Raw genomic sequence first — 14,377 nt, forward strand, 5'->3', positions numbered from 1 at the left:
AATATACCAGATATTCAGGGCAAGGAACAAATAAGCACCGCTTAAAATAATCCTACGCTGTTTCAGAGCATGAAATTAGCATTTGGATCTTAAAATGAAACGAAGCAAAATTACAAAATATTCATAGGACAGTGGGTAAAGTCACCTGGGTAAAATTTGGGAGTCCCGGGCTGTATCCCTGCTTCAACCTAGGCTGTCTGAATCGGGGTGAATTGCTTCAACTCTATTCCAGTTTCCTCATTTGCAAAAACGGGGCTGGTGGTGGAACTAGATGATTCTAAAGCTCTGGAATAAAGAAGAATCCAATAATAAGCATCATGATGTTTTTCTTTAAACAGAGAGGATATAGTAATTAGGATAGGAAAATGATCTGGGACAATCCACGGGCCCCTAACATGTAAACGGAAAATCTTGAGACTATAAAGGAAGGAGAAGGAAAATAAGATGCTGATGTGAAGAAGACTGCATGGTTTTTGTTGTTTTGCTTTTGCTTTTGATGAGCACCAGTGGGCTGGGAGCTGCAGCGAAGATGTGAAAGAGAAATCGACTCCTGGGGTTAAATCTAGAGGTGATTCAAGGCCTGGGGAGTCGTTGCTTTGAGCAGAGGCCACTCGGATGGATGCTGCAAGTCCTGCTTTCTCCTGGAATCAGAGAACAGCACGGATGGCTGGGGCCCACACTGAAAGCTGTCTCTCTCGTTTCCTGTGACTTAATGGTAATAGAACACATTAAAACTTGTTTGGCTCTCAGAAAATCAATACCAGAGATATGACAGTGACAAGGACCAGGCCCAGACAGAAGATGAACAGGGAAGAAGCTGCCCCAGATTGATTTCAGAAGGATTTCCTGGCATCCCAAGTCCCTGGACGATGCCTTTTATGACCGAAGAAAGCAGTTCATTTACTTCTTCAAAGGGTCCCTCGTAATAGAAGGCTTTCCAGCCTGGTATTGCTTGTCATCCTTGACTGAAATTTGTCAGATGACCAAGTTCTTAGTTAAAAGCTGTTTTCAATTACTGCAGACCTATATATACGGCCATGGCAGATCATCCCATCATACAGAAAATTATTAGGAACTTCAAGCCCAAAATATTTGGTGCAAAGCCACAGATTTGCTTACCTCGTTGCTATAAATGAACCTAAAAATCAATGACTTCCAGAAAAGCCAGTCTTAACTTTGCTTTGCAAGTGTTTGCATCGATGTGAATAGAAATCAAGTCCTTGACCCTTATCCGATGAAGATGATTAAGGTTTTTTCCGGAAATAGAGCCACAAAGCCATTCTGTCAATGTAGACTCAGCTGACTACTCCTGCACTCACCGCTCGCCTTCTGCAAAGGCAGCACGTGCTGGAAAGTTGTCAATAGCAGGGACAAACAACAGATTCCTGGCTGCCTTCAAGTGGCTTATTTCCCAAGCAGTTTAGCTCAGAGCAGTGGCTTGACGTCTGTGACGTTGATTCCTGCATCCTGAACTCGTGATGAGAAAAATAGGCAAATGGAGAGCCAGAGGATTTCTAAGAGAAAAAGTCCGATTTCTTTTACAAAGAAAACAAACCAGACTTTTAGTAACTGGAGCAAATATGCCTCCTTAACTTAAAACCCAATGGGAAAAGCATTACTTGAGCTTTTAAATTACTTGATTGGAAAATCAAATTTCTCAACAAATAATTTTACAAAAATTTTAGGAAAGGTTAGAAAAAGCATCCTGAGGAATACCTGTCTGCCTTCCACTCTGTCTAGGGCTCTGTAGCCGCGTTTCCCAACACCCACCGTCTGTCCCTCCACCCACCTCGGCCCCAATTTCACCGAGAGACAGGAAGGCAGCCATAGCCATGGGTCCAATCACGGGAGAGGCCACTCACCCCCTGAACCCCAAGGGCGTGGAAATGATTTTACTGCACTGAAAACTCAGGGATTCAGTGGAAAAGAGCACAGAATTTGTATTAACTACACTCCAAAATCCCTGTCCTAACAATTTATCTTTTTCTAATACTTGACAGTGTACAAAAGGTTTTCATGTGTATTTCTCTCTTGCTCTTCACAACTCTTGTCAGTGGCAGGACAGATACTGCTGTGCACGTTTCTAGATAAAGAAACTGAAGTTCCCCAGTTGTGTCTCTGGCCAAAGGTCGACCGCCAGTCGCTCCTGACCCTGCTTCGCCTCATCCCAGCCTAGTGCCCTTGCACTCTCTCCTTTCACGAGGTGCTCTTCTGTTTGAATATACACACCTGCATCCCAAATGGCCCTGAACAGAACAGCTTTCCAGCTCTCTGTAATTCCTATAATGTGCTCCTCCCTCTTCAAGGCAGGAAACACTTTATATGGCAGCTTATTTATGTTCCGAGGGTTAGACTACCAAAATAAGACTCTTGAAGCTAATTGGATAACTTTATTTTTCCTGTATCAGTTATCTTAGCCATCATGCTCCTTTAACTTTACATAATACATAACATGGCCACCATTACCTGTTCTTAACATAAACAAACCCCCCCAAAATTAATGTAATAAGGACAAAACGTGGGCACTGAAGTTAAACTGAAAAAGAACTCTCAACGATCAGGCCACAAATACCCCATACTTCTGAAGACGCAGCTAAAACACAGGCACTTTAAAAAGCTTTAATTTAAATTAAAATCAGCAAATGACAAAAACATTTTAAAAGGATCTTTTCTTCCCCTGTAGGAACTTGCATGTTATTGCTCTGACAAATGAAGAGAGCTGGAATTGATATCTTCTTGCTTAAAAGCACATCTTCCTCTTGACTGAAACGCTGTTTGCTAAGGAGAGAGGTAAGATGAGCGACTCTAATACCGTGAACTCCAGCTTCTTTCTGCCTAAGTAGAATATCCCTTGGAATTCATTAACCCCCAAATTAGATATAATCAATGGACATGTCCGGGTTTAACTAACAAGAGTTTTATTCTGTGTGTGCGCTTGCCACAAGGGGAAACAGAATGACAGCTGTCCTGATATGAGACATCGTTGATTTTGTACAACTGCTTTACAATTTAGGCAAAACTTTCAATGCTTCAGTGATTAGCTGATGCAGATCTGTCCCGAGGACAATGCAAACTGCATAATTACAAGGAAGTGGACAAATGGCAAGTGGTAATTCTGCCGGGCTATGAGAGCTGCCAACTCACCAGTGTAAACATCTGAAAATCTCAGTGTACGAAAAAGGAGTCTGTAAAAATTCAGCTTAAAACAAGTTTATTCCAGACAGTTTTCTAGTCTAGTTCATATTTCTTCAGAAGGGTGTGGCTAGTGAGTGGAGGGGGGCTGCACAGTGAAAATCATCTGCACGTAGCACCGAGGCGGGTCGGCAGCAGCATGTCTTCCCACACTCAGGCCAGGCCAGTGGACTTGGTGGCGGGGCAAGCTCTTGTCCACAGAGGCATCATGCACGTAAATCCAAACCATCAACCCAACAGGACAGAGGATGCTGGATCTGTAGGTTACGGTATCTTTTGAAACTGAGATCAATTAACTGTGACAAGTACAGACAGCCTTGCATGCTGTAGGCACTGGAAAAAGAGAGTATGTTTTAAGCAACTGGACAAGAGCCATATAGCAGCAAGTAGTAAGTATAATATTCTAGTGAGAATTTAGTGGATGGCAGAATTTTATTTTTAATGATGTTTTAATCTTCACTTTGTAAAATTTATTAATTAAACCAGTTCACATCAAAACTCAATGTGAAGAATGTGAAATGGAAAACTACAAAGACATTTTAAATAAATAATTTATTTATTCAAAATAGTTTTCTTACCTTATTCACAGTTTCAAGTTTAAAATGAAAAAAAAGGGGGGGAGAGTACCAATTCTTGATCAACTGTCATACAAAGTCAGAGAAAAGCAGATCCGTTCAGAACATGCACTGAAGAGAGAACTGTGCAATGGCTAGTCTTCGAAAAATCCTGTACTGAAGCTTAAAAAGGGCAGGCTTTTTCTGTGCAATTGAGAAGGGAACACTGTGGATGTACAGGAAGTTTCTTTAACTGACCTGAACCACTAAAATCATTTGGATAATAGTTCCCTTGACCAAAGTAACATTTATCCAAGATAATTCTCTCTTAAACCCATGTAGCTTAACATACTTCAAAAATATTTAAAAGTGTTAACTGCCTCACAGCAAGTCTATTAATACTGAGGTACCACATGCTTCTCAGAGAAACGAAGGTGGGAGCTCTAGGTCTGATTCTGATGTTGGCACCTCCAACGAGGAAGCCAAAGAACTCAACCATGACTGTTTGCCACGGGAAATGAGAACTCGTTCCATGCCGTGCCTGTTTTAAGTGGATATTTCCCTCATGTTTAATGAAACGAAGCACCAAATGGACACATAGCCCCCGAGTGCAGAAGGCACTGACAGCATCTCTGCGGATGCAGCCCCAGGCGGGAGTCACTGAAGAGCACCACCGTCTCCGCCGCTGCCACGAGCCAGCTGGTCCAGCAAATGGACGAGAACGTCAATTCTTTCCAGGAGAGATGCGTCTTTGTTCGCAGTAGCTCTTAGAAGCTGGGAGTAAATCTGCTTGTTGGTTTTGAGGACTACATCTTCTTCAAGGTTACTACTGGGTTAAAAAGAGAGGGAGATGAAGCAAAGAGTGATGCCCACCAACAGCTGTAAAAGAAATCCAAAAACTGAACACGGGCAGCCCTGTCATCACTTTTCAGGTGGAAGCAGGTGTTCTACTAATGCCGACTCCATTGACTGCTTATGGGCCTGTTTTTAAACATTTATTTCAAACATCAATTAAAGCCAATGATTATTCTTTTTATAAATATTCGACTACCTACTATGTACCAGGAACTACTCGTGGTCATGAACAAAACAGACCCAGAGCCCCTGCCTTCATGGAATCCACATTCTACTGAGGGAAGAGCTGGGGGAAGACATGTCGAGACGGTGAAGAGAACAGACTGTGAGATGACACGTGCTGTGAAGAAAACACAGTGGGGCCAGGCCAGGGCGAGAAGCCACGCGGTACAGCTTCTGGGCACACACCTAGAGCGACTGTGGGACTGCTCCCCTGGAGCGAGCACTGCCGGAGACGGACGCACTGCCCCTCGTCTAGCTGAAATGATGTGCAGCTTCTGTGTGAAGAGTGCCCCTCAGCTGGAGAGTTCTAGAGGGAATTTCCATTTCAAAACTGTCTTAACAAAAATTTCTTAAGTTTGCAGTTTATTTTGAAAATATCTCCCCAGTAGGGTAGATCGATGGATTATATTTATGTTACTGAAAAAGACTAGTAATCACGGCAGTTCATTTCTAGCATCCTTTTTATTTTTTGAGTCCGGATATAATAAATGCAGAGCCCTGGCCACACATACAGAGAACAGCTGAGAGTGCGCACATGCACACGAGATCTGCCCGTGACCCTGTCCCCCCGGGAGAGCAAGGACTGGTATCCTTATTTTGTAATGAAAAACTAAATGATGTAAAAACTAAGCCCAGAAGGGTTAAATAATTTGGTTCAAGGTCAAAATGTTTTCTGACTTCAAATGCTATGTTCTTTCCACTCTCCAATATGCAAATCTTCCACCTTTGCCCTAGTGCCTGTTGGTCAGGCCTGCCGGAGAGCAAACCAGCAGCCTGGACCCTCCCTTCTGCTGCAGATCAAGGCTCAGGCTGTAGGGAGCCCCACTTCTCTCACAGCCCCACTACTGCTCTTCGACAGGACCCACCTCTTCCGCGCTGCGGCCGGCCTGACCACGGACGGGCCCAGGCTGGCAGCCAACGGGAGGCCGCCCACACCCCCCTCTTACAGACCCCTTTCTCCTTCCTGCTCGTTCTGACTTTCACCAGGGACATCTCCTCTCTCCACCCCACGCCCACCCAGCACCACCCACAGCACAGTAAAAATGACCGTTCAAAACGTATTCACTGTCTGCAGTTCGGGCCTAAGATGGATATGTTTTAGGGTTTTTTTGGGTTTTTTGTGGGGGTCAGGTTAACATTCACAAACCTCTGATAACCTTATAAGACATTTAAACTCCTATCTGACAGTAATCAAGGCAATAGCACTTAACAATTAGAAACACTGTCTGAAATATGAATTGGTCTCTGTGGGCAATGACATCACACTGTCATTTCAGCTGATGCCTAAGGATAATTGATGGGCTTCTGAGATCGTAAATATAAAACCCTTTGATTTGTTCTGATCATAATTCTGAATGTTAAATCTTTATCTTCCAATTTCTACAAATCATTCCCTTCCTTAAGCAACTCTCATCAACAGTTAATGAAACCTGCCCAGGTCCACAAAATAAATAACTCCGGGAATAGTGATATTCATATTTATGAGAGGACCTCATACACTCTTCAGGGGAATGCACTGGGATGGCTCAGCCACCTGTTCACAACCTGGGTCTGATTTCTGATTGATTGCTACCTGATGTTAAATATTTTCAATATTACTTCTGTATCTCAGGGCTCATACAGAGCCCTGACAGAGCAGTGGAATAGCAGCTCCAAGACTCACATCCCTGGAGGACGATTACTGACTGGGCTGTCTGTCCACCTGTCAGTGATCACTGTGCTGGTCGCCACTCTGTTCTGGCCTGCAGGGGTGAACCCTTGGACCCCGTTCCACAGGGGCTCTGCCCTCACCCCGGCACTGACTATGCTGGTTGGTCCAAGAGCAGGCGCTGCTCAAAGCCGCTTCTCTAGGAACCAGGTTCAGGCCCAGGACAAATTCAGTCTCTCTTCTCTATCATTTAGTCCCGCTGTGCTTCCATTTCTCTATATCTTCTTTTCTCTCTTTCTCTCTCTATACTGCAAAAACTTAAGTATTGTCAACAGCCATATCGTTCAATCTAGAAACTGGGAAACTGAAAAAGGCAACCTGAAGTAAAAGAAAGGAATTTATCTTATGCCATTAAGTTTTCTATAATGTACTTCACATTTTATTGAACCGTATGTAATTGCCAGTATTTGACCATTTTAAAATTGACCATGCTTAATAAAAATTGACATGAAGTATAGTTCTAGCTGTGTTATTTAGGATTTACAATGGTATTGTCCTTTTCCATTTTATAATTGGTTTTTGTTCATGTTTATTTTTCCTGCAGAAATAAACATTATGGTATCTACACACACACACACACACACACACACACACACACACAGAGTTAATGAAACCATGAACTCTATTCTGAGGCGTCCTATCATTTCTTAGGGTTACCTTTTTCCCAAAAGAAGGTAACCTACATTCTTTTATTTTCCTTTTCACTATTCTTAACCAAATATTAGATGGACATACCTGGCCAGGAAAACCCATAAATCTAAAGGGTCTGTTCTCTGACTATGGCAGACGGCATCCAAACCCTCAGAGACTACTTCTAATTTTTATACTTTTTCATTATCTTAAACCCCAAAGCCAGCAAAAGGTCAAGAGGCTAAAGCAGTGAATATTAAAATGCAGTACAAGAGCAAATAAATTCTTGATCCAAAAACAAAAAACACAACCCAACAGACAAAACTAGTGTTTCTGGCAGGACAGTGCTGACACAGCCGTCGTAAGTGCCTACACAATCTCAAAAGGAAAACAAAAATTGTTTTAAATTAAATGCATCTTAATTTTCTTAGATTTCTTTCCAATTCTTTAGGAGTCTAAGAATTAAATTACCAAGCTCAGTTTATTCTATTCTTTTTTTTTTTGGTGGGAGGGAAGGGAAGAAACAGTCAAAATAAAAACATATGACTATTTCCTTTCTTTTAAAGGCTAATTTTGATTTCCCTTTACTCCAAAAAGGAATGTTCATTAATTCCTGGTGAAATAACTGGGCTTGCAGCACAGGATGTTCTCCTCTCCACAAAAAAATTATAGATGTTCACGTGTGTATCAGTGAAACATGAGAGAAACAGTCATTGACTTACTAGTCAATATGTCTCTATGTTGTGCAACCTGTCAACATACTAACCGTATTAACACATGCAGCACATTTAAGTCTTTTATTTAATAAACCTTAAGAAACTAACAGAGATTAGCTAAATAGGACTTTATGCATCACGTGTAAAAAGTTTAGGTTAAAACTTTTTAACTAGAATAGTAATAACCTGAATAAACAGAACGTTAGAGGACCCTCCACTAAAATAAAAATGACTTAGGTCATATACATATGACTGTTAACGAGTATAAAGGATACTATAAGACTGAACTGTTACGTGTTAGCCAATTGCTTAAACCATGGATTTGTGAAAACCAATGAATCACTGTGTTTCTCACATCTCATATATATTTACACTGCCACTTTGTGGAAACCAGTAAAAAATTTCTCAAAATTTACCCACTGCTGTTAAAAAGGAAAAACCATGAGTTTTCCCAACTGTGCGTCACTACACGCACAGCTCCTTTGCCTTTTGGTTCTTCAGGAGATGGGTGTGTCGGCTACCCTTGCTGTGCACCAGTAACAGGACATGGAGTAGCCGCCCAGGGTTAACAATGGGGCTGAGACGGCAGCGCACCTAATACTCAGGGCTCCTCTCAAAACGAACGCTCTTCTTAGACCAGAGAGAATTACTCAAAAACAATCAGGAGAGGGAGTTTCTGCTTAGGATGTAGAGAGCTGGAAAAAGTATCATTCCCACCCTTACGGAAAAAACAGCAATAAACGCAGGACAACCTACAAGATCACGACTTTGCTTGAACCCATCAGAGAGCTGGGGTTGCAGGGCCACCAACCAGTCTGAAAACTAAGGACAGACAGGCTACCACGGGGCGAGACAGGAAAGTTCTTTCTCACCTGGGGCGGACACAGCTGGACACGGCAAGAAGAATTCAGCTAAAATCCTTAATGAGCTGGTAGAGGTCGAGAGAGGGCTGGTGAGGGAGGGGCTTGCAAGAGCCCCAGCAGGAGCTGACGTGAGAGCCTGATGAGAGTCCCAGGCCACGCTCCCGTGGTGCAGGCCTGGGCGAGGGGAACAGCTGCTGCAGCAGCGGTGGGAGGGGGCGGGGCAGGCAACCCAAACCCACTGGACCCTTCTCCGCAGGAACCAGAAGCCTGAATATGTGGGGCGGGGCTGGGGAGGGAGCAGCGCTGGTGGTGAAGGTCAGTGCAGACACGGGAAGGGAAGGGAAGAAACACTAGCCCTGGGGGAGGGGCGGGAGCAGGGGGAAGGCCACACCCCTGACACTCAAGGACACAGGGTCTGCCCCAGACTGAGGCTTACCCGAAACAAGTGCGAAGCCTGGCCAACTCCCCCTCCCCTCCCTAACAGCTACAAAGCACGGAGGGACCAGCGAGTGGAATACAGCTGGGAGCTGTTAAGAGCATGAAGACAGGCCCTCTTTGAGATGCCACAGGAAGAAAAAGACCAAACGTGAAGATGGAGAAGGCGGTACAAGAGGCCTCCACAGAGCTGCTCCACACCGACCCAGGCACTGCCAGAGGGGCACGGGAGGTAACCAAGGCAACAAGAAAATCTCAACCACAGCTCAACACCAGACCTGAAAAATGAACTCAAACTCCCCACACTGAAGGCCTAGCATGAGACAGGTGTACAAACTTGCCAGGCTTAATAATCATTTCCCTCAGTCTACTATCCTACAGGAGATGCCCAGTTTCCCACGAACAATTACAAGATGTAGAAAGGCAAGGAAACCACACACTGCCAGGAGTCAAAGAAACAACAGAACCAGACTCAGACACGACACAGATGTTGGAACCATCTGATAGGGGATTTAAAATGACAATGATTAAAAGGCTCAAATGGAAAATGTGGACGACATGCAGCATCAGATTGGTAACTTCAGCAGAGAGAGGGAAACTATAAGAAAGAACCAAGGGAAATACTAGAAATGAGGAACACAGTGACAGAGACAAAGAATGCCTTCAACAAGTCCAACCGTATAGGACACAAAACTGAGTCAACAAACAATGAACTTGCAGACAGGTCAAGAGAAATCACCTAAGCTGAAACACAAAAAGAAAAAACCTGTAAAAAAACAGAACACCTAAAAGCTGTGGAACACTATCAAACAGTTTAATATAGGTATAAGTGGAACCAAAGAAAAAGAGAAATTGGAGAAGATATAAAAACACTGAGGAGGGAAAAAAAAATCATACCACCTAGGCATATAATGCCCACACTGCTGGGGGAAGAGAAGGAAGAAATCTTGAGGGCAGCTAGAGCGAAAAAGGTACATGACATACAGAAGAACAAAGATCAGAACAGCAGACTTTGTCAGAAAATGAGCAAACCAGAAGGCAATGCAGTGACATCTCTGAAGTGTGGAAAGAGCTCTATACCCAACCAAAAGATCTTCTAAAACCTGAGGAAGTAATAAAGACTTTCACAAGAAGGAGGAATTCCTTGCTAGCACACCTATACTATAAAAAACGATAAAGGAAGTTTTTCATGTAGAAAGAATATAATACCACACAAAAAAATGGTCTATCTACACAGAAGTTAAGAGCACTAGAAATGCAATAAATAAAGGCAAAAAAATTCCTTGTTCTCTTAAAACTTTATATAAACAAAAGGCATACTATCTAAGCAAAAACAGTAGAGTGTATTGTTTGTTTATTACATGTAAAAGTAAAATGAATGATAACAGTACAAATGATGGAAGGGAAAAACTGGCAGCATATTGTTTTAAAGTCTTCACACATGTGAAGCAGTATATTATTTGAAGGTGGCCTCCGATTAAGAATGTAAATGCTGGGTCAACCACCAAAACTTTACAAAGTGGTATAAATAATAAATCAATAGTGAAATAAAAAGGAATCATAGAAAATGTTCACTTAACTCAAGGAAGAAAAAGACAAACAGAAAACAGCTAGCAAGATGATAGATTTAAATCTAACTACATCAATAATCACATTAAATGTGACTGGTCTAAAAATACCACCTATAGGGCTTCCCTGGTGGCACAGTGCTTGAGAGTCCGCCTGCCGATGCAGGGGAACACGGGTTCGTGCCCCGGTCTGGGTAGATCCCACATGCTGCGGAGCGGCTGGGCCCATGAGCCATGGCCACTGGGTCTGCGCGTCCGGAGCCTGTGCCCCGCAACGGGAGAGGCCACAACAGTGAGAGGCCCATGTACCACACACACACACACAAAAATACCACCTATAAGTTTGGATTGAAAAAGCAAGACTCAACTATATGCGATCTATAAGAAACTCACATTTAAGTTAAAAGACAGAGATAGGTCAAAAGCAAAAGATGGAAAAAGACATTAACCAAAAACACCTGAGCAGCTACATTAATATCAAAGATGGACATCACACGTTATATAAGGGGCTCAGTTCTCCAAGATATAACAGTCCTAAATGTGTATGTGACTAATAGAGCCTCAAAATATGTGAAACAAAACTGAAAGAATCGAAAGGAGAGACAGATGAATCCACACAATTGTCACTGGAAACTTCAACATGCTTCTCTCAGTGACTGACCGAACAAGTGGACAGAAAGTGTGAATACAGAAGACCTGAGCAACACGCTGAACCAACTAGACCTAACCGACATTTACACAACACTCCACCAAACAGTAAGCTACTCATAATTTCCAAGTGCACATGGAACACCTGCCAAGGCAAACCATATTCTTGGCCATAAAACAAATCTAAACAACTGTTAAAGAAGAGAAATCATATGCAGTTATGATCTCAGTCCATAGTGCAATTAAAATAAGCAATCAATAATGGAAAGATATCTGGAAAGTCCCAATATTCAGACATTAAGCAGCATACCTCTAAATAATACATGGATCAAAGAGGACATCTCAGGGGATATAAAAAAATTACTGTGAACTGAATGAAAAGGAAAATATATCAAAATTTGTGAGACATAGCAAAAGCAGTGCTTAGAAGAAATTTTATAGTGGCAAATACTTATATTTAAAAAGAAAAAGGGCCTCAAATCAGTAATTTAGGCTTCCACTTTAAGAAACCAGAAAAAGGGACTTCCCTGGTGGCACAGTGGTTAAGAATCTGCCTGCCAATGCAGGGGACACAGGTTCAAGCCCTGGTCCAGGAAAATCCCACATGCCGTGGAGCAACTAAGCCTGTGCGCCACAACTACTGAGCCCATGCACCTAAAGCCTGTGCTCCAAGAGAAGCCACTGCATGAGAAGCCCACGCACCGCAAAGAAGAGTAGCCCCCGCTCGCCCCAACTAGAGAAAGCCTGCCCACAGCAACAAAGACCCAACACAGCAATAAATAAATAAATAAAGCAGATTAAACCCAAAATAAACAAAAGCACGGAAATATAAGTGTAGAAATCGATGACACTGAAAATAAAAAAACAATGGGGGAAGAGAAACCAAACGAAAAGCTAGTTCTTTGAAAAGATCAATAAAATTGGTAAACTTCTAACCAGACCAAAAAAAAAGAGAAGATAAAACTAATATCAGGAATGAGAGAAGGGCTATCACGAAAAACTCCTTTAGATATTAAAAGGCTAATAAGGGAATACTGTGAACCTATATATTTGACAACAGATGAAACTCAAGAAGAAAAAAAGACAACTTGAATAATATTACATCTATGAAATGAAATTGAACTAATCGTTAAAACCTTTCATAAAGCCAACTCTACGTTAAAATGGTTTCACCAATAAATTCCAATCTCTTTCAAAAAACAGGAGAGGGAACACTTGCCAATTGATTTTATGAGGCCAGCATTGCTCAAATACCAAAACCAGATAAAACCATCACAAGAGAAGTATAGACTAATACCCCTTATGAACAGACACAAAAATTCTCAACACAATATTAGCAAATGGAATCCAACAATACATAAAAAAAACAATACACCACAACAAAGCACTAGTTTATCCCAGGGATTCAAAGCTGGTTTAACATTAAAAAAATCAATGTAATCCACTATATTAAAAGATTAAAGATGGAAAATGATAGTCATTTCAATGTATATAGCACAAGCATCTGACAAAAATTTAACATTCATTCATGATAGAAACTCTCAGCAAACTAGGAATAGAAGGGAACATCCTCAACTTGATCTACAAACACCTGTAGCTGATGTCACACTTCATAGCAGGAGACAGAATGCTTTCTCCCTGAGATACTAAGGAACTGAAATCAGGAGAGGAATTAACTATAAAGAGGCAGCAAGAGGGAATTTTTGGATTGATGGAACTGCTCTGTGCCATGATTTTGTCAGCAGACATACATATCTATGCATCTGTCAAAGCTTGAAGAACTGTACACCACAAAGGATGAATTTTACTATATATAAATAAAACATAAAAAGAGACAAAAAATTATCTGTATCCCAATTTTATAAACTGGTAAAATACGCACAGGATAACTGATAAGAATGAATATATTAGGATAAATGATTCTCCTTTTTCTATTTTTCAAATTTTGTAATATGGCTGGATTATACTTATACTAAAAAAATGAAAGGCATATTGTTTATATTATTTTCCTGATCTAGTATTTACTACCAGAATTTCAAATTAAATTAATAATCCCAACATAATAACTCTGGAAAACAACATAATTGTATAAGATGTTATAGGTGTATTTGCTGAGATGCTCACTCTTCTCTTCACTAGTTTCTTGGGTAGAGAGACTTTGATGTTCTGTCACCTACTTTTAATGATGCACTTGGCCCTGAGTATCTAAACTATAGTTCTGACTTCCCATTAAACACAATGCTCAGAAGAGTTACAAGAAACAGTCAAGGTCTTCATTCCAGGTCATTCATCTCTCTCAGGGAAAATATTACAACCTATAGGGTATTTATCCTTAGGCAGTAAGATTTCTTTGTTTCTATAATCTCAACACGTAGTAGGCCACATGGAGATGATTCTCACTCAATTTAACAAATCACGAAAGAGCACCACTTAAAACACACAACAAAGAATGGGGCCCATCCTTTTACAGTATCAGTAATAAAAAGTATACAGGTAAGGTGCTTGGAAAGAAATTTCCAAAAAATTTACCTTGTTTTCTTTTTAGTTGATGACAGCAGTTTGATGGACTGAAGAAGAAGGAATGACAAGCGAGATTCAAATATACCCAAGAGTTTTATCACTTCTTCTCGACTGAGACTAGGAGAAGAATCAGCAGCTGGAGGGGCCTCTTCACTCTTAGGCTAGAAACAACAAAACGTTATTTCACCTAAGCTACCTCACAGTTTCATACTAAAGTGATGGAACCGCCATTTCAATAATCCAGTAAACTTTTAAACCAAAAGTAAAAAAGAGCAAACCTGAGATGATTTTTCCCTCAGGGACAGCCTGCTGGCAGCCTCATCACGGCCTCCTCCTCCCTCCCCTGAGAACATTTTGATAGACTAAACCACATTTAAAAAATGTCTCAGACCTAAAAGGCACTTACGTAGTAGAAACTAATCCTGAACAAAAACCTCCTGACTTTCCAACGTCAGACGCTCAAGGA

General features: G+C 41.5%; 1 protein-coding gene across 2 annotated transcripts in view; it reads right to left on the bottom strand.

Annotated features, from left to right (window-relative positions):
- Positions 1–2,462: 2,462 nt before the first annotated feature.
- EDRF1 (erythroid differentiation regulatory factor 1) overlaps positions 2,463–14,377 on the bottom strand; it is a 41,066-nt gene continuing 29,151 nt past the window's right edge. Inside the window, exons 24-25 of one of the 2 annotated variants that reach the window (XM_060033860.1) lie at positions 13,921–14,072; positions 2,463–4,572 (exon numbers count right to left, since the gene is read on the bottom strand). In XM_060033860.1, coding sequence (XP_059889843.1) covers positions 4,404–4,572; positions 13,921–14,072 — 321 coding nt within the window. In that variant the 3' untranslated portion in view covers positions 2,463–4,403. Of the gene's footprint in view, positions 4,576–13,920; positions 14,073–14,377 lie in introns of both variants that reach the window. The other variant, XM_060033858.1, reaches the window with a different exon arrangement.

The sequence above is a fragment of the Delphinus delphis genome, chromosome 16 (assembly GCF_949987515.2).
Source record: "Delphinus delphis chromosome 16, mDelDel1.2, whole genome shotgun sequence".
NCBI classification, from domain to species: Eukaryota; Metazoa; Chordata; class Mammalia; order Artiodactyla; family Delphinidae; genus Delphinus; species Delphinus delphis.